The 19,595-nt window shown below is 48.8% G+C and overlaps 1 protein-coding gene across 2 annotated transcripts; it reads right to left on the reverse strand.

Moving 5' to 3' along the window:
• Window positions 1-36: 36 nt before the first annotated feature.
• Window positions 37-17,735, reverse strand: LOC148334471 (receptor-type tyrosine-protein phosphatase beta-like). Of its 2 annotated transcripts, none has more exons than XM_088298287.1 (30): window positions 17,576-17,735; window positions 14,835-16,684; window positions 13,868-14,141; window positions 13,138-13,413; window positions 12,762-13,028; window positions 11,911-12,177; window positions 11,544-11,807; window positions 11,206-11,469; window positions 10,863-11,126; window positions 9,681-9,944; window positions 9,331-9,600; window positions 8,992-9,255; window positions 8,574-8,840; window positions 8,010-8,306; window positions 7,448-7,726; window positions 6,811-6,960; window positions 5,661-5,922; window positions 5,370-5,464; window positions 5,185-5,293; window positions 4,939-5,016; window positions 4,821-4,841; window positions 3,962-4,043; window positions 3,307-3,397; window positions 3,163-3,239; window positions 2,739-2,873; window positions 2,518-2,640; window positions 2,269-2,432; window positions 2,046-2,181; window positions 1,855-1,941; window positions 37-426 (listed from the first exon to the last, which is right to left on the reverse strand). In XM_088298287.1, exons 1-30 carry the CDS (start codon window positions 17,628-17,630, stop codon window positions 406-408), a joined length of 7,053 nt encoding a protein of 2,350 aa, XP_088154413.1. In that variant the 5' UTR covers window positions 17,631-17,735; the 3' UTR covers window positions 37-405. The 2 variants fall into 2 exon arrangements, with proteins under 2 accessions (XP_088154413.1, XP_088154412.1); XM_088298286.1 differs by having other exon boundaries at window positions 6,802-6,960.
• Between the last annotated feature and the right edge of the window lie 1,860 nt (window positions 17,736-19,595).

Raw genomic sequence — 19,595 nt, forward strand, 5'->3', positions numbered from 1 at the left:
AAGAAATGGGGGGGCAACTTCACGCAGGTGAAGTCGTCTTGTTTCGGCACATTTAATATGCATTTAATTCAGAATTATAATAATGCGCAATATACAATCATTAACAGCATGTTTATGTGCTTGTTGTACACAACAACGAAATTCGCTAAAAAGAACAAAACAAAACCATATTTTGTTCAGACTCTAAACTTTTGACAAAAATACATTCACGATATTATATTATGCTCATGCAGTGTAAATTACTATATTGTACACCTTTCAATAGCAATGTACAAAAACCACCAGCCACAAAAAACATGTCAAGCAACAAAGCCAGCTAATATGTCATCGTTTGGATGACATAGACGACAGCGTTCCAGACTTCTCATTTAACTGACGTCATTGGAACGGTATTGGCTTATGATGTCAAGGTCGCCCGCACAGCGTCTGAGGACACACAACAGAACAGAACTTTGATCATCACACAAACACTCAACAAATAAACAACCTCCAAACACATAAAACAATCAGGAAACAACACAACTGAGCAAACGCACACAAAACAAGGCCAAACAAGAAAAACTCCACCAAAGCAGAGCAAAAAAAACAATAACAACACAAAAATACACACAAAACATACAACTCAACGCAAGCAATCCTCAAACTGCAAAAAAAAAAAAAAAAAAAAACTCACAAAGCCCCCAAACATATGAGAACACACAAACAACACAAGACACACAGACAACACTAATCCAATGAACGCAACACAGGACACACGGCCAAAAAAAAACACAACACAAGCGTAAAACACACACACTTAAACAACAGAGAAACACAAAACACACACGGTATGCAGCACAAAAGCAGCACAAAATTCAAAACACATGAAGCCAGGGATGGGCAACTGGTAGCCCCGCACGTCGCCACACTCTGAGAGGCTGGTTGATTAACCCCACCACCCCCTAACTGCAAAAACACTTTGATTAAATTTTTTTTTTTTGTACATTTTGGGGATTTTTTCCTCTTATTTTTACACTCGAAAACATGAGGTTAATCAACAGAACCCATACCCATGAAAAACCAGGAGAAATCCAAAATATGAAAAACATGTTGGGGAAAAAAAATAAATCTGTCAACAGGTGACTCCACGTGTGCTGAACTGAGACTATACCGGGGTTGAGAGTATTTTTAAGTTGTAACATCTTTGTTCACCACTAGATGGCAGACACAGTTGCGCTTACACTAGCCCGGTGCTTCTCAATTATATTCTATCACACCCCTCTACCAAGAAGAAAACAATTCTCGCCCACCCACACCACCACACGCACTCCGCCGCAACTATAAATAATTGTATTTTCGTTGCAAAACAAACCGACACCGTAGAGTTAATACTCGCTGCGCAAACTGGGCAAGGAGAGTGCCACTGCCAACTACTGGAGTGGATGTGCAATTACACTTTATTGGAGTACAGTATAGGGCTGAACAATTTTAAGAAAAAACAAATTGCAATTTTTCTGGCTGGTATTGCGATTTTGATTTTTTGTTTTAGTCCAAGAGTATTTTGTCATTTGCTTCAAATCCTTTGTTGTTGTGTTAGGATAGTGGATAGTATTTAGACACGCATGGAAAAATGTATTCTCTAAAATGAAATATGTTGAGAGTAAGAATTTTGTACATATGCGTTTATTTTGTCTTGATTGAAAATGACTTTTTTTTACCCTACTTCCGGTTAGGAAGTGTGTGGTCCTACGTGGCCCCCTGTAGCACTGATGAACAATTGTGGCCTCGCTCCACCCCAGCATTGAAGCTGCCCATCCCTGCAAAGAGCCTTGAAACAACAGCAAACTCCAAAAGCAGTGAAAAAGGCCGACTGACCTGGCTCAAGCCGACGTTTTCGTACACAATCAAGCTCCTGGCTCGCAGCACGTCGCTGATGCACTGATGCACGAAGGCGTACTGACGCTGCACACGCGGCAACAGCGGTGTGAGAAGACATTTGAAATGTTGGGTCACATTCGGATCAGAGAGTCGTGATGTGAATCAAAGAGACCAATGGACAGACGCACCTCGGTCTGCAGCATGTGTGAGCGGTGCAGGCGGAGTTGCCAAACGCAGCCGTAAATGTCCAGAGTGTCCGACACATCCAACTGCTGCAGGAGCCGGTCCAGTGCCACGAAGGTGCCCGTTCGGCCCACGCCGGCGCTGACAAACACAACACAACAACGTCGACATTTTGCTTCTTGGCGCTTTTTGCGTCAAGGGCGGCCCTCGTCAGCCATGTGCTCGAACCTGCAGTGCACAATGGTGGGTCCGCCAGCGGCACTTCTGTTGACAAAGTCTCTGACGGTTCTGACAAAGTGGACCAGTGACTGCGTGCTGTCAGGAACGCCGTGATCGGGCCACACAGTGAAGTGGAACTGACGAACCATACGCACATGCCTCATGTCATCGTCCTGAAATGCACACACACGAGCACACACGAGCACACATTTGACACAGGAGAGCACACTTGTAACGGCTTCACGGCAGGCGGCTTACGTTGCACACGTCGAATTCTCGGATGGTCCACTCGGGCAGCACCGACTCGGAGGTCATGTGGACGATGAGGTCGCCGTAGTAAAGTGGCTCACGTTCCGCCGGCCAGTAGCGGTCACACTTCACCTGATGGCGCCACGCCCCCGCCCCCCCCAAGGACAATTCATTTAAAGGTCAAATTGTTTCGCAAGGCGAGTCCTCCTACTCGGCGTGTGTATACGCACACGTCCTTTCTCCACACACTGGGTGAGCATGACCACGTTGCGGGCGTTTTGCTCCCAGGCCATCTTCCAGAAATCATCTTTCGTTCCCGGCAGCGGTCCCTGGGTGGCGATGTACTCGCGGCGGGAATTGTTGCCCTCAAATGACAATCATGCTCACGCAGCTTTAATACACGGTTGTCCCTTGAGTGTGTGCACGAGTGTATGATTGTGTGTGGCATCTGTGCCCGTGTGTTAGTTTGAACGCGCGAATGCGTGTGTGAGTGAGTGATCGTGTGCGCGGGTGCGCGCGTGAATGTATGTGTGTATATGTCCATGCATATCTATGAGAGTGAACGATTGTCTCAGTGTGAGCGTGAGTGATTGAGTGTGAACTGTGTGTAATTAGCGTGTGTGTCCGCGTGAGTGTGCGCGTTGGGAATCTCACGGGTATGTAACTGGCGTTGATGTAGTCAGAGCAGAGGTCGTCATCCACATATGATAACTTGACTCTCGTTGAGTCGTCTGCAAACACAAATTGCCCATGACGCAAGCGCGCGTGCTTATTCATTGGCTTGTGTGAGCGTCTCACAGGGCAGGATGTTGTTGTATCGGTTCTTGCCGCGGTTGTCGGGAAGCAGAGCGGCATCGGTGGGCTGGCTGCGGCCGACGTCCTTCAGACTCTTAGGGTGGTGGGGGTGGTGGGGGTGGCGGGAGGTGAGGGGTGGGTGGGGAGACAAACTTTGAAACACGACAACAAATGTCACCAAGCTCGGAACTCGAATTTCACATGTATCAAATGCATTTTCCCCGTTGAAATGAATTGGAAAAAAAAGGAGGGGGGGGGGGTTGTACATAAAAAAAAAATAGCATGATGGTATGAAAAGCTAATGAAAGCCAATGTAAAGCTTTTTCAAAATTGTGCCTTTGAGGGGCGTGGCCTCATGAGTGCGGCCAGGAACAGGGCCACTTCGTCTGCATGTGAGTGTCTGGATGTAAATAGTGGCTTCTAGAAGGGTTCTGCTTCTTCATCACCTCAGTTCTTCCCCACTTAACTCAAGGGACAGCCTCCATGAAGCTTCCTCAAATTTTGGCCCGCAAATCAAAACTTGAAATCGGCCAGTCGACGGCTCAGAATTGGAAAAATCAGCATTGAGCAGGAGAGTACCCGTTGCACCTACTTGTTTTTTGGACATGGCAAAAAAAAAAATCGGGCTGAAGAAAATGGCGAAGAAATTAAGGGTCACCTCATACTGTTCCGAAAGTAGGAAGTGGGCGTCGGCCTGGAGTTTGTTGTAGTGGCGTTCAAAGTCAGTCACGTTGATGGGGCTGAAGGACGGCAACAAGTCAACATGAAAGGATTTGAAACAAATTCAACACAAAGATACAAAATCATAAAAAGCTACAAAAAGGTATTAAGAATAGACAAACAAGGATTTGAAAAAACACAAAAGTAATACAAGTAATATAGAAACGTATTGAAAAATACAAAAATGTTCAATACAACAATAAAGAAAATGGATGAGAAAATAAAACATTAAAAAGTATGTAAAAATGGCAGAAAAGTACTCCAAAAAAATCCAAAAACTAAGAAGAATTAAAAAGTAAAATAAAGTACCTTTAAAAAACTACAGAAATTATTTAGAAAGCACAAATAAGTATTATAATAAATTACAAAAATGTAAATAAAAAAAAACAGAAAAGGACCCAAACTACAAGAAAGTAGTAAACCTGCAAAACATATTTAGAAAATACCCCAAAAAATGAAAACCCACACAACTATGAAAAAAATACAAATACTGGAGTTAAAAAATACAAAAATTAACAATACTGCAGAATTTTTTTTTCAAATTACTAAAAAAGGGACTTAAAACAGACGAAAAAGCATTTGAAAAATGCATTGTATATTTAGAGAAAGCACACTAAAAACTCTGCAACAATGGCAGAAAAGTACTTTTAAAAACTACAAAAAACATTAATGCTACAATAAAGTATTTAAAAAAATGGGGAAAAAAGTACATTTTAAAAGTATGTTGTTGACAATGACAGTATTTCAAATAATATATATCAATAATTGTATCAATGTATTTTTGGTTTGTTTTGTACCTTGTCATTTGACAGCTCTTCCTGTGACGGGAAAAAAAAAACAGTTGGTGACGTTCTCGTATGACGACTACTTGCCTGACATGATTTGTGTGCGCAATGACAAGTCATGTGACCTCACCCTCTGACCCCCAGGTGACCTCCAGGCAGAGCTCGATCCCTCCTCACACTCATGTTGACTGACACATTCTCCTGTACACTTTTAAGAGGCACGCATACGCGCACACGCACACACACCCACACACACGCACCCCCCCCACACACCCACACACACACACACGTGAAATCACGAGGGAATAGCACACTAAGTCATTTACTGTCTCACTCTCACACACGCACACAGAGACGCACAGGCGGGCAGGGTTACGTTTTAGGTCGAGTATTTCGTCTGTAGATGATCAGCGTTGCCATGGTTGCCACGGCAACCATCACAAAGACGCCGGCACTCATTCCTCCCACGACGGCGCCGGCAGGGTCTGCGGATGGGACGGGACGAGAACCGGAGAGGTCAGCGGTCAGGCGTGAGCGTGGCAGCCGCCAACCTTTCCCCACCTAGTGAGGTGTGCACGGGCAGCGACAGGAAGGTGTCGGCGTAGAGAGGAGGTGGAAGGCCATCAGACACTTGCGTGAACGCTCGCACGCTCAGCCTGAAGCACAGCAAACACAGCGACCACTCACATAGTTGGATCCGCACGTCATCATGTCATTCTCCTGAATGTGTCCTATATACACATATACATATATATATATATATATATATATATACATATATATATATATATATACACATATATAAATATGCCTGTGTCATGTTATTTGCATGTGCGGGTGTGTGTTGGGCACCTGTACGCAGTAGTGGGTTTGAGGGGTCCGTCACAGAAGTGTTGCAGGTCGTCGTGGTGTGCGTGTGCGTTTGTGGGAATGCGGTCACATGACCCGCCCAGGGCATCGGCCCCCGCCCCCACAGTGATGTTATAAGCACAGGCTTCAGCGCCGCCACCGCTGGCAAACATAGATGTCTGGTATGACTTGATGGATGCGTTAGACATGTAGTCGGCGTACGAGGGCAGAGGGTAACGCTGCTCAGGTAAAATGCTGTCATCATCTAAGAACGAGGCACACAAGCACGCACACAAAACGGGACAATTGTTATGAAGATTTCTCAATTTGTTTGGCCATGGCAATTTTGTTGAGGGGGTTCTGCTAATCAGTTGAGCAAAAATTAGTGACCAAACTAACAAGAAGAGCTGGGTAATCGACCCTTTATGACCCCGTTCTGACCCCGCCGCCAAAAAAAAACAAAAAACAAAAAAAAACAAAGCAAAGTGGAAGAGATGCTAACGGCAGAGGTTTATTTGAACATCATTATCTGGCTAATTTACAATTCAAATCCGCTTACCTTATTATGGTCTTATTCGTCTACTTCTTCTTCATCTCCTTCTTCTTGTCTCATTCTTCTTCTTCTCCACGAACATGCCCAACGCAATTAAGTACGCACAGTTGGTAGTGGCGCTTTTGATGCATTCGGAGGCGATTTTTGTCATTTGCCCATTTGGCCGAGTAGGTTGAGATGAACTTTTGGCCGCCTCGCGACCACATCACACGCACGAGGGCCGATTCGTTGGCCGGACTCAAATCCACCAGCGGCCTTAATTAGTCCAGCCCTTTTTTAAAAATTGTCAGCCAAGCAGAGCTGGGCAGTCCGTCCCTCATGATCCAACCGGCCGGCCATTCTTGGGGTGGGGCGTGACAATTTTTAAAAAAGGGTTTGATTAAGCAAGGCCAGAGTTGTTTTTTTTTGTCCGAGGGTCGAGTTCGGGAGGGTACCCAGATCGCGGTCGCAGGGTGCGGGACTGACCGGCAAAAAAAGGGTCAAGTGCCCAGCTCTGCTAATAATCTGAGCTCATGCAAATAACAGTGCGGCAACAATCGGCGATGGTGTTCATAAAGATGTGCAAGCATGCGAGTCGATCTTGTGTGTTACGTTTCATGCCTTTGGACTCCGTGACGACGACGGTGAAGAATTTGACGGCGCCGTTGACGTCACTGAACCAGCTGCAGTTGAAGTGGAACAGAATGGAAGAGTCGGTCGCCAGCGCCGACGCGGCGTCCACTCGCAAGTTGACGGGTGGCACCGGGGGACCTGAACACAGGGCGAGCCTTCATGACAAAAGTCAAACATTGACACTTACGTATCGTCCGTTGGACACCCAGACACACGTGAAACGCATGTTGGAGAACCGCATCGGGTGACCAACAATTTCCAAAATGCTTCCAACCTAAATCAATTTGCAATCCGCCATCACACGCTACTCATGACATCATTACCACAGATATGCTAAGCCCTTTTGAGCTGCGTGCCGACAGCGACGCTATGCCAGGAGGGCCTAAATCGTAAAATTTGAATTCAGATCAGCCTCAGTCTACTCAAACTTTGTAGCACTCCTACAAAAGAATTAACATTTTTTATTCTTTTTTTTTTGGGGGGGGGGGTTATTTTGTATCAGTCTTCCAAAAAGGACATTTAGGCTATTCTTATTGCTGTCAAATGTTGAAAAGGTCAAAGAGGACTCGAATGGACTAGTATGTGAGTGACTCAGTGGCCCACTTGGAGGCTGTTGAGCACTTACGGTCAATCATGGTGACCACGCTGTCCAGCGCGGCCTCGCTGGCGCTGGTGTCCGAGATGACTTTGACGCACACGCTGTAGCGCTTGTGAGGCTCCAGCAGATCGATCACATACGCAGACGAGTGGCGGTCCGAGCGGCGTGAGTAGACCAGACTCTGCGAGTCCTCGTGCACACACTCGACCGTGTAGGAGTCAAAGTCGGCCTCCGGGGGTGCCCAGGAACAGGAAATGGATGTGGAGCTCTGAGGCCGGCAGTGCAGGCCGACAACGGGGGACGGCACTGCGGAAACATGGCAGCGAGTAAGGAACCCCGCCTTTAAAAATTCAATCACGTCACTGTGTTGTAATCTTCAGTCACTATCAACTATCCAATTGACGTGAAGAATTTCAAAGGTAAGATCGTGTTTAGGTCTCTCGGTGGAGAAGTGGTTAAAGACCTGACTCAAAATTCTTTGCAAATGCTATAGAACCCTGTGTTACAGTATTATCGTAGCTTTGGCACTCCGCACATTTGCATAACTGTTGTTGATCACTTTCACAGCTTTTTTGGTGACGCCACCTACTGGTGCGGATGCTGCGCTGGATAGGTAGGCTGTAGGAGGGTAGAGCCCCGCCCCTGGCCTGCGAGGCTCCGCTGATGGTGCGCAGGCTGAAGTCGTAGAGGCGTCCGGGAAACATCCCTCTCACGATGCGACTGCCAGACCGGCGATTCTCGTACGGATTGACGACAGAGCCGCGGTCGGGTGGCGTCCAGCGCAAGTCGAAGTCGTCGTATTCTGAGTCCGGGGGGGCGGTCCACGTGACCTCCAGAGACGTGTTGGTCACCCCTCCAAACAGGAACGAGCTAGGCGGTCTGGGAGCTGAGAAGCACAACACACGGGTGACCCCCGTGCAATTCGAAACCAAACCAAACACACGAAAAAAGTTGCAGAAGTCCGCACACTGCGAGAGTTCAGTTAGGTCAGGTCGCATCACTTGTGTGCGGCAGCCTTAAGATGCAAACACGTGTCAAGTTGAAAAAAGCTTTTGTTTATTTAGAATAAAAAAAAAAATCCAATCACAAATGGAAAATTGAAAAACAGAGCTAGAGAGAGGGCACCAGTTGGGTCGTGAGACTGGGTTCTGACCTGTCCTTGCATGCACACTGGCGCTGTTGGCGAGATCCCCGCTGAGGCTCAGGACGTCGATGCGGTAAAGTCGACCTGGCGTCAGGCGGCTGAAAATGAACTCTGTGACCTCCGACCCCAGCTGCTCCTGTGCCCGCAGCACGCCGTCAGAGCCAGACAGCGACACCCGGTACCCGGCCACGCCGCCTTCACCCCGCCGCCACAACACCTGTAGCTGGTCGCAACTATCACCGCTCTCGGCGCGTAGAGATGTCACAGCGGACGGGACTGATGAGAGGCAACGCATTAGGGATGTCAGGATGGCCATAAACATGACGATGACGATGACGATGACAACGACAACGACGACAACAATGACAATGGCGATGAAAATGATGATGCCTTCGCGGCGTCGCTGTAGTCTGGAGCATGCGCTGACCTGTGCCACCCCAAATGCTGGAGTGGTTACTCATGTCTCCGCTGCGCGTGACAACCACCATCTTGTAAGTGTAACCGGGTGCAAGTCCTCGGAATGAGCAGTCCACGCTGGACGGCCCGACCTGGCGCCGCTCCAGCAGAATCTCGTCTGCGCCGTACAGGAGAATGTCGTACGAGTCCAAGTCGCCCGCCGGCCGGGACCAGCAGAAGGCCAGACTGGTGCTGGTGTTGGTTTGGATTGACAGCTGTGTGGCTGCCGCCGGACCTGAGAAGAACAGGAAGCGGGAAGTGTCCTCAATCTCCAGCTTGGAATTTTACACAAACGGGAAGGAAGTCTTACGAGTGCGAGCCTGGGCGGTGACCCCGAGGCTCTGGATCCCCGCGCTGGTGGTCCGGACCAGGACGTTGTACTGTCTTCCTGGGCTGAGACCGTCAAAGCTGTACCGTGTGAAGGCAGTTGTCAGCGTGGCGTTGGCGAGGATGGTGCCTCGTTTATCGAGAAGCTGTAGGAAATAGCCGTCTGACACACCCGCGGCTTCCCGCCAACTCGCCTCCAGGCTGCCGCTACCCACCGGGTTCTCCACTCGCAGCGCCGTAACCGCCGACGGGACTGAGCAGAGCACACGGAGCGTTCCACTTCAGAGAGCAAGAGGTACCGAAGTGGCACGACCGCACGGACCAGAATCTCACCTGTGCGGCTACTGGCTGTTTGATTGCTGGAGAGGTCGCCGCTGAGCGCCTGAACCGTCACGTCGTACATCTGACCCGGCTGAAGTGAGCCGAACACAACCTGATTCTGATGTCTGAGGACGGGCCGTACTTCCAGCTGGTGGTTCTGTCTGTACAGAACCACCACATATCGGTCCACGTCGCCTTGGCCAGGCGTCCAGCTCACCGTCAAACTGCTGCTGCCACCACCGTTATTCACCTGGATGTTCTTCACCTCGCTGGGAACTACACAGGAAACTATCATCACCTTATCTTCATCATTGTCGTCATATTAATCGGAGATCAAGCTGAAAATGTAAGAGGTTGGCCTAAAGGATCGTGCTGGCCGTGCATAGGTAGGGTAGCTGCGCTCCAGCGTAAAGAATTGTTCTGATTATCATTCTCCTCATTAGGAATTCACAAAAATCAGTGGTGACCCGAATTAAGATGAGAACTGGCTGAAAAAAAACAAACACCGAAGGAGCGTATTTGTATTGGAATCAGAGCATCTTGTCGTGTGTATTGTCACAGATGCCAATGCTGACGTCTCAATATGTGGGGAGTGCTAGATGCGTCGTGTGAAAACATGCTGCCTTGAAGCGGGACACCAGTGTGTTTGCGTGTGTATGGGAAGAGTTTGCCAGCTAATGAGGTCAATGAAGCCCATGGTGGTAACGAATCAATGCCTCTGTCGTTGCTGCGCTGTTGGACCCTCAAAAAAAAAAATCCTCAGGTTAGCTTGGTGCTAGCTAGCTGGTAGAACTTGTTAGAGCAATAAGTGCAAGTGCATGGCACTGATCTTTGAGCTCCTCCCAAACCAACTTCCTAGCCATTCATCCGCCCATGGATGTCTGCTTGCATAAAAACATAGCTTGCACGCTTCAACCCCCCAGACTCGAGCAAATCAGTTTTGTCTTCCGCGGTGGCAAGGACTACCAGTGTACCACTCATACGGCCCGTGTACAGGAAATGAGAGGAGCCACTTCAATTGGACAGCATCGTAGTTGGCTGTGGAGCCGCTCACACCAGCGAAGATGGCCCACTTTTAAATGTGCTTCCTTATGCCACGGCACAAAAATTAGACGTCCTCTTTGCCATACACTTGCTGGCTTTACACCAGGCACACAAATAGAACCTGTAGTGTGATGTTTGTGTGTGCCCAACCTGTACGTCCCTCGATGAACTGGGTCCTCTGGTTGGGCCCGCTGAAGGTGGACACCAAGACCTTGTAGAGTCGTCCAGGCGTGAGTGAGGTCACCAGGCACTCACCCATGCCGCCGCCCAGGGTGAGCGGAGGGAACACCTTCATGTCGTTGAACAGCACCTGCACTTCGTAGTGGTCCACGTCGCCTGGGGCCGCCGTCCATGCCACCCAAAGCTCCTGTGAGGTCCGACGGGCAATATGCAAGGAAAGCACCGCCGCTGGGACTGGACAAAAGAGTCAAAGCATCTGCTGAGTCCTCACTCAATCAAACCATTTAAAAATGCTGCATAATGACACGCTCACAGGTGCGACCGTATGTGGAGGCGCAGGCTTCGTAGTGGCCGCTCCAGGTGCTGACCACCACTGTGTAGAGTCGTCCCGCGAACAGGCCCTGAAAGGCGCAGTCGGTGCGCATCTTAGACACGGTCTGCTTCTGCAGCACCGCGTTGTTGTGTTTGATGGCAACGTGGTAGAAGTCAAAGTCTCCGGAGGCGGGACGCCAGTACACCTTCAAGAAGTCATCACGGGCGCCATGTATCGCCGTAGGGTTCTGGACCTTTGATGGCTCTGGGCAACGACAACCATTCAGAGTAAGAACTCCTGGCTCAGTGACTCGCCAACTTTCTGTCTGCTGCACCCACGGGTTCTCTCCAGGACGGAGGTATGGTTCTGGAAGGTTCCGCTGCAAGTAGTGATGGAGATGTTGTAGAGGCGACCGGACACCAGGGAGCTAAAAACGCACTGGTGACTGGATTTGGAGACAACCAGCGTGTGAAGGGTCTTCTCTTGGTCCCTCAGGGCCACCAGGTAACTGTCCACCTCCCCCAAAGCAGGACGCCACGACACGCTAAGGAAGTCCATGCGTCCATTGTTACTGACGGTTACCTCACCAACAGCAGCGGGTACTGAAGAGGGGAGAGCGAAAGGGGGATTGCGATGTGGACAAGAAGACCAACAGCAAGTTAAAAAGAGTCTGCTTGTGTTCGTGCCATCAAGCCTGAGTCTTACCGGTGCGTCCCTCAGCCACCGTCTGCCGAGATGGGCGTCCTGCTCGGACTGCCGTCACCACCACCCTGTAGAGGCCGCCGGCTGTCAAGTCACGGAAATTTAGACTGACAGCATCTGCCGGCACGCTCTGGTTCTTGATGACGCTGCCCTCGTGGACCAGCAGGACCATGTACAAGTCCACGTCCCCGCTGGCCTGCTCCCATTCAGCCAGAAGACTCTCAGTACTTCCCAAATTATGAACCTGCATTCTGGTCACCTGAGACGGAGCTGAGGGACACACAGCGCAACCATTGGACACTGAATGACAACACCACAGGCTATCTTCGGGCACTACGCGGGGTACAACCTGGACCAATTGCGAGCCAATCGCAGGGCACACAGAGACGAACAACCTTCCACGCTCACACTCATACCAACGGGCAATTTCGAGTGTCCAATTGACCTGCCATGCATGTTTTTGGAACGTGGGAGGAGGAGGAAACCCGAGTACCCAGAGGAAACCCTGCGTAGGCACGGCGAGAACATGCAAACTCCACACAGGAAAGCCGGAGCCAGAATCGAACCCACAACCTCTGCTCTGTGAGGCGTGCGTGCCAAACAGTACCGCCCAATTTCTAAACCATTTGTCCGAATTAAGGCCACGGGTGAGATGGAGCATATTCCAGTTGACCAGGGGCAAAAGTTGGACATCCCACCAGTCAATCATAAGGCACACATCGACAGACAACCATTCAATCTCACGCTAGCCTTGAGGAGGAACTGCTGCGTTTGTAGCACTACATCATCAGTAAGTCTAAGATGTAAAACAACTGACACAAAAAGAATCTGAAAGTCAGTTGAGGAAATCTTACTGGTCCATGTGTTGACGGAGGTGGAGCTACTCAGGTTGCCGCTGGTGGTTGTCACGGTGATGGTATACAGGCGCCCTGAGGTGAGTTCGCCAAAGGCGCATCCAGTGGCCTCTCGAGGGAGGAAGTTTCGAATCGCGGCCGAATTGGGCCGAGCTGCTCGAATGACCGCCATGAAGCCGTCCCACTCGCCCCGTGGTGGCTGCCACTGGACGTGCACGGTGGTCTCCTCGACACGAGAGATGTGAAGCTGCTGGACGGTCCCGGGGGCTGAGGAGCGAAAAACACTTCAGAAACAGGACCTTCGGCCACCCCGCAAGAGAACAGAACAGGTCATGGTTGTATGGCGAGCGTTTTGCAGAAATGAAAGTAAACCAACCTAGTCGTGCTTGGCAGTGTGCCGTGTTAGCCAGCGCGCCGCTGTGCACCGTGACCTCGGCGCCATAGGCCCGGCCCGGCATCAGGCCCAGCTCCTTAACATGGAACACGTAGCTCCGGCTCAGCTTCTCGATGCTGTCGTTGACCAGAACCGCTGACCCGTTACGCAGCAGGACACTGTATTTCTCCCAGTCGCCACTCGGGGGCGTCCAGGCAAGACGCAACATGGTGCCGTCAGAAAACGACAAGGCGGACAGCTCCGACACCCCATCAGGAACTGAAACAATCCAACAACAACCCCAATAATGGTTTGCTTGTTTTTTTTCTCTCGGCTTGCTGATACAGTCGTACACCTGGCTCACGAGTTTGTCAGTTTAGGACATTCGTGACCAAGCATCTAACGCAATTTACTCGCATGTCAAATCAATTTTCTACATTGAAATGGACTGAAATGCCACGAGGCCGCTACCGTGTTTAAGAGTTTATTCATCCTTGGAACAAGGTCCAAAACAGAAATCTGAACTATCAAACATGTGCAGTGTCTGTCAGTGCTCACCAATATTGCATGGCGAGCCTTCAAAGGACAAAGGCAGTGTCAAAATTGCGGCTGGTGACGGAGGCCAACTTATTGGCACACTTGCTGATTTTGAAAGATGTTGGTAACCATGACAACAAAGGGACTGAAGGACAGGTGACTTGAGGGTATTCTCAAGGGTATTGTGAGCGCGTACCTGTGTGCACCTCCACTTGTCCTGGTGGTCCATTTAAGGCGGAGAGGACGCTGACGCGGTACGCGGTTCCCGCCCGCAGTCGTAAGAGGACGCAGGTGAAGTTTGGAGCGGCCGCTGCCACAGGTTGGCACTTGCTAACGCTAACGTGGCTGCCACACGTGGCCGTCGCCGTCGCTGTGAAGTTGGCACACAAATGTTGGGAGCTGAAGGTCAGCCACGCCCAATTCACATCAACCTTCACCTGTATGAAAGTCACCAAGCAGCTGGACCGATTCTGAAATGTCACACGCAGGCACACGCGCACACAAAAACCTTGAGCATGTAGACATGTTTTTGTTGTTGTGACTGTCAGTTTGTCCAAACAAAGAGTCACTGGCATAATTGGAGTGCTTTACAGGTTCCTATTTGCATGTTGTTGTTTTCTTTAGAACCGATCCCCCGTTTTTTTTTTTTTGTCCTTCTATCAGTCAGTGCATGCGGGAGCGTCTGAGCACGAGTGCGCTTAATGTGTTTCTCTGACGCCTCACTCAGCGTTCAGTCAAGGGGAGTTCTCCTCTCCCACACGTGAGGGCATCATCGCAAGAAACTCTGAGCCATGAAACAGAAGAGACTGCGAAAATGTGGGCGGACACAAATTTTCATACTGGGTTGCAAATCAGGGTGAGTGGCCTGCTACAACAATTTTCACCACTCCGCGTGTGTAAAAGGGACCGATAAGAAATGGAAACCTGCCCCACCTAAAAATGGTTTGTATAATTGTCTATTGATGCCACAAGATGGCAGAAGAGCACTACACACTAAATGAAGCTCCTGAACTCACTAAAACGAAGAAGGATGCCACCATAGCTATTATATTCGATTACTATTCAACACGACTTGTTTTTTCAACAAATGACAGAGGTTAGGTTCCAAAACAAAAATCAGCAAAGAGGTGCATTAGCCAGCAAGGAAAGGTTACGCAACTTACGGACGAGCTGACCTTTGGCATGGTTGATGCGGGATTGTTTGTTGTCATGGAAACCGTTGCCAATGCATGCCTTGCTGGGCTTGTGGGCGGGACTACGGATGTTGTTGAAGGCCTGCTTGCAGGAGTGGACAAAACGGAAGCAGGTGTGGAGTCGGGCAAGGTGGTGGGTGTGGAGGCGGGGCTAGAGGCCAAAGGAAAGCTGGGATTGCTGATGGTAAGAGAGGCTGGAGTGCTGGCCCAAGTCCAGCTAAGATTGGACACAGTCGCGGCGGTGGCTGCAGTGTTGCTCGGAGCAGGGCCAATCGTGCTGGTGGCGTGGGAGGCGGTTCCGACGGCACGAGTGGCTTCATTTGTAACAGCAGAGGTCGTGGTAGGAGTTGAGGCATGGGCAGTGGGAGGAGTCAAGAAGGTCCTACTGGTGGCAAGGTCGACAGGAGTGGCGACGGTTGCTGACGTCAGCGACGTATCGGTGGAGACGCCGAGTGCCATCATTGATGTGAGGTCATGTGACACGTGTGGTGCATCTGAAGAGCTGAACGGTAGCGGCTCCGTCTTTGACGTTTGAGGCCAATCAGAATCAGTTATTGCCTGTGAGCTTTTCGGCCAATCAGACCTAGCGAGAGGCAGCGTCTCGGATGTTATCGTCTTTGAAGTTCGCACCCAATCAGAGGCGGTCGGAGGTGAGGTCTTAGATGTTATCGCCTTTGATGTTTGTGGCCATTCGGAAGAAGTGGGAGGCGGGGTCTCTGGTGTTATAATCATCAGTTGCGGCCAATCAGACATGACTGAAGGTAAAGTCTTGGATGTTATCATCTTTGATGTTTGAGGCCAATCAGACGCGGACGGAGGCGGAGTCTCTCGTGTTATTGCCTGTGAGCTTTTCGGCCAATCAGACCCAGCGGGAGGCAGCGTCTCGGATGTTATCGTCTTTGACGTTTGCAGCCAATCGGAGGCGGTCGAGGGTGAGGTCTTTGATGTTATCGCCTTTGATGTTTGTGGCCATTCGGAAGAAGTGAGAGGCGGGGTCTCTGGTGTTATCATCATCATTTGCGGCCAATCAGACTTGGCTGAAGGAGGAGTCTCTGGCATTATCGTCTTAGATGTTTGCGGCCAATCAGACGCGGACCGAGGAGGAGACGCCGACGTCTTCGTCTTTGACGTTTGCTGCCAATCAGACGCGGACCGAGGAGGAGACGCCGACGTCTTCGTCTTTGACGTTTGCTGCCAATCAGATACGGCTGAAGGTGGAGTCTCTGACGTATTAGTTTTTGACGTTTGCGTCCAATCAGATGTAGCCGGAGGCGGAGTCCCTGACATTATCGTCTTAGACATTTGCGGCCAATCTGATGCTGCTGGAAGCGGAGTCTCCAACGTTATTGTCTTAGATGTGCGTTGCCAGTCAGACGTGGCTGCAGACAGAGTCTTGGATGTTATTTTCGCTGACGTTTGCGTCCAATCAGACGTGGCTAAAGCTGGAGTCACTGACGTTAGCATCTTAGACATTTGCGGCCGACCGGACGCGACCGCAGGCGGAGTTTCGGACGTTATCAACTCTGACGTTGTCTTCCAGTGAGACGCAACTAAAGGTGGATTCTTGGACGTTATCGTCGTTGACGTTTGCGGCCAATCAAACTTTGCCGGAGGCGGATTCTCAGACGGTAGCATCTTTGATGTTTGTGACCAATCGGACATGGATGGACGTGGAGTTGTGCATGGGCGCTCAGGTGTCACACCTGACTTCAGTGACAAGATGCCAAAGGTCACGTGTGTAGTGGGGGACCTGAATGCTGAATTTGTCACCTTGGAACGTTCTGGTGCCCTTGAGGAAAGACTGAAGGTTGAACTTTGGTCTGAATGGAAGAAAAGCAAAAATATTTTTCCATGAAAAAATCCAGATCATTCACATGTTATTTCAATCATATCTTGAAAATTCCCAAACATATGTATAAGAATCTGCTTCTTTTCCTTTTGGCGATTCCCTTCAGGGGTCGCCACAGCAAATCAGTTGTCACCATCTAACCCTGTCCTCTGCATCGTCTGCTCTCACCCCAGTGACTTTCATGTCCTCTTTAACACCATCCATAAACCTCCTCTTTGGTCTTCCTTTAGACCTTATACTCGCTATCTCATCTCCAAACCATCTCAGTCTGGCATGAGAACAACATTAATTATGAGTTTCAAGTGGCCGTGTGGACTGTTATCAAATCCTTTTCACCTTTGTGCAGTGCTTCTCAATTATTTTATGTCACACCCGTCCCCCCTTGCAAGAAGAAAACAATTCACACTCCCCCACCACCACCCACTCTCTGCCACAACGATAAATAATAGTATTTTTGTTCCAAAACAAACCTACACCGTCGAGTTAATACTCGCTGTACACAATGGGCAAGGAGAGCACCACTGCCAACTACTGGAGTGGATGTGTAATTACACTTTATTGTAGTACGGCGGGGGGAAAAAACATGTTCCCCAAGGTCACAGCCCTCCCCCCCCTCCTCAGCATCGCACAGCGGCCCACTATTTGAGAAGCACTGCCTTAGTGGAAAAGCACCTGATCCTATTCTTACACAATCAATTTGATTGTTTTGCTCTCAATGTTGGATGGCAACTTGAGCTCGAAATGTCGAACATTCTCGATTGGCGGTACTTAAAGTAAGGTTCGGTTCACGATCAATATCACCAACAAATGGAAGTGAACAACGAGCCCTTGACGAAGATGAGGTAATCCATCGACTACTCACGAGCAGCAGACGTCCCATAAATCGACACCACGAACAAAAGTAGAAGCGCGTCCATGTTGGCCGCCGCCGCGGCTCATGCTGCAGGCACACTAACACGCACGGACGAACGCGCGCACGCACGCACCCTCTCCACTCCACGCAAGTTGGAAGGCAAGTGAACAAGTCGAGCGTCTCCTCTCGTCACAGGCGGCGGGCGGCGAGCTCGGGACAGGAAAAAGGCAAACAGCCACGTTTCCTTCAATTCAATTCTTCTACGCGCAGCTTTCACACGCCAGGAAATTCCACAGAACGCCTCACGCTCACGCGGCAAAGAAAGCACGTCAACAATTCGAAAGACTCAAAGCTTCATCGTTGCTCATGCTAAATGTTCAAGTCGAATTCTCATCACTTTTGAGTGTATCCATGAACATGAATTGGCTCTCAATTAGGTGGCGGTGGTTAACTCACAAGAGGCAAGGCAAGTCATTAGAAGAAGACTAGTAATACATTGAAAATAAGTTTCTAAAACGACTAAATGACCGGACTGTGATATTGATTTTAAAAAATGTTTAAAATGCCATCATCAAAGGTATGGGGTTTTTGAAAAAAGCACATTTTGTAACTAAAAGTATTTACTCAGGGCTGACTTCACTAATGTTGGAAGCTTATTCCAGTCGCATGCAGCATAACAGCTAAATGGTGCTTCAGCGTGTTTGCTTTGAACCGTGGACGCCACTTAATGACCCGAGTCTGCAGATCTCAACATTGTATCCAGGACCCAAACCATTCAGTCATTTATAGACCACTAGCAGAGAATGAAAATCTATTCTCCAGATGACTGGGAGACAGTGTAAAGCAGGGGTGTCAAACTCCAGTCCTCGAGGGCCGGTGTCCTTCAAGTTTTCCATCTCCCCCGGCTGCAATACACCTGATTCAAATGAGCAGGATACTTATCAGGCTTCTTCAGAGCTTGCTGATGAGCTGATCATTTGAATCAGGTGGGTTGCAGCCGGGAGAGATTGAAAGCATGCAGGAAAGCGGCCCTCCAGGACTGGATCTTGACACCCCTGGTGTAAAGCCTTTAGGGCTGGAGTAATATATTCTGAAGTAGCAGTTGTTTGATGTATTTGCTGAAAATCTATTAACACCTCAGAATTTTGGACCTAGTCTTTGGTTTCTAACAACAGTGACTCCAGGTGTTTTATTGCGGTTATCTTTTTTTTTTAATGACTAAAAACAATGACCATCATTTTTTTGTCTGAAGGAATTGTTGGTTCATCCAGTTGTTAATTTGCTTTGGACAGTGACACAGCATGCTAATTATACTGTTGTCATTTGGGGTCATTGATAAATGAAATTGTCATCTGCAGAAATATGATGGCCAAGTTCGGCTTTCTGAAGCATTTAACCCAAGGGTAATGTATGCAAATAAACCGGTCCAATGACGGACCCCAAATGACATTACCATTCAATCAGATCCAAAACTTTCAATGGTCTCAAAGTAACTTCAAGTAGACCCTGAATCATTTTAGGATTGTTCCATTTATCTCACCCGATTTTCCAACCCGCTCAACAATGCATCGTTGACCTTTATCAAACACTGCACTGAGGTCCAACAAGACAAGAACCAAAACCTTCCCTGTGTTAATGATCACTCTTTTATCACTTCTTTAATATTGTACTGTGATGAGAGTGGAAACCTGATTGGAATTGATCAAAAAGTCCACTTGAGTTCCAACAAGTTGCTAAGTTATCGAAAGCAGTCGTCCTCCTTTAATATTTGTTGTGTTCATTTTGCCACACAAGCCACGAAATTACAATCTATATACTTTTCATTTTCGGTTCATTACCTCTTTAAATTATTATAAATAGGACTATTAGTAAAATTAAAAAAAATATATATTAGGGAATTGTTGGTTTAACATAAAAAAACACTAATTTCTTTAAAAGAATGCTTTTCAAAATCAAATGTCATGAAAGGTTCCCACGAAGCTAAATGGCAAGACAAGCAGATGTGTGCGCCATACGCAGATAGGAAGGT

The sequence above is a fragment of the Idiotropiscis lumnitzeri genome, chromosome 6, assembly GCF_059441095.1.
Source record: "Idiotropiscis lumnitzeri isolate Australia: NSW breed Sydney's pygmy pipehorse chromosome 6, RoL_Ilum_1.0, whole genome shotgun sequence".
Classification (NCBI taxonomy): domain Eukaryota; kingdom Metazoa; phylum Chordata; class Actinopteri; order Syngnathiformes; family Syngnathidae; genus Idiotropiscis; species Idiotropiscis lumnitzeri.

What these genes read in the sequence shown, in the direction of transcription:
- LOC148334471 (XM_088298286.1), bottom strand. Translation starts at nt 17,630, where the DNA reads ATGGACGCGCTTCTACTTTTGTTCGTGGTGTCGATTTATGGGACGTCT. An exon ending in CTCCACATACGGTCGCACCT is followed by an intron (nt 11,127 to 11,205) that starts GTGAGCGTGTCA and finishes TCTTTTGTCCAG; the next exon opens with TCCCAGCGGCGGTGCTTTCC. An exon ending in AAGAGCTGTCAAATGACAAG is followed by an intron (nt 4,044 to 4,820) that starts GTACAAAACAAA and finishes GCCGTCCTTCAG; the next exon opens with CCCCATCAACGTGACTGACT.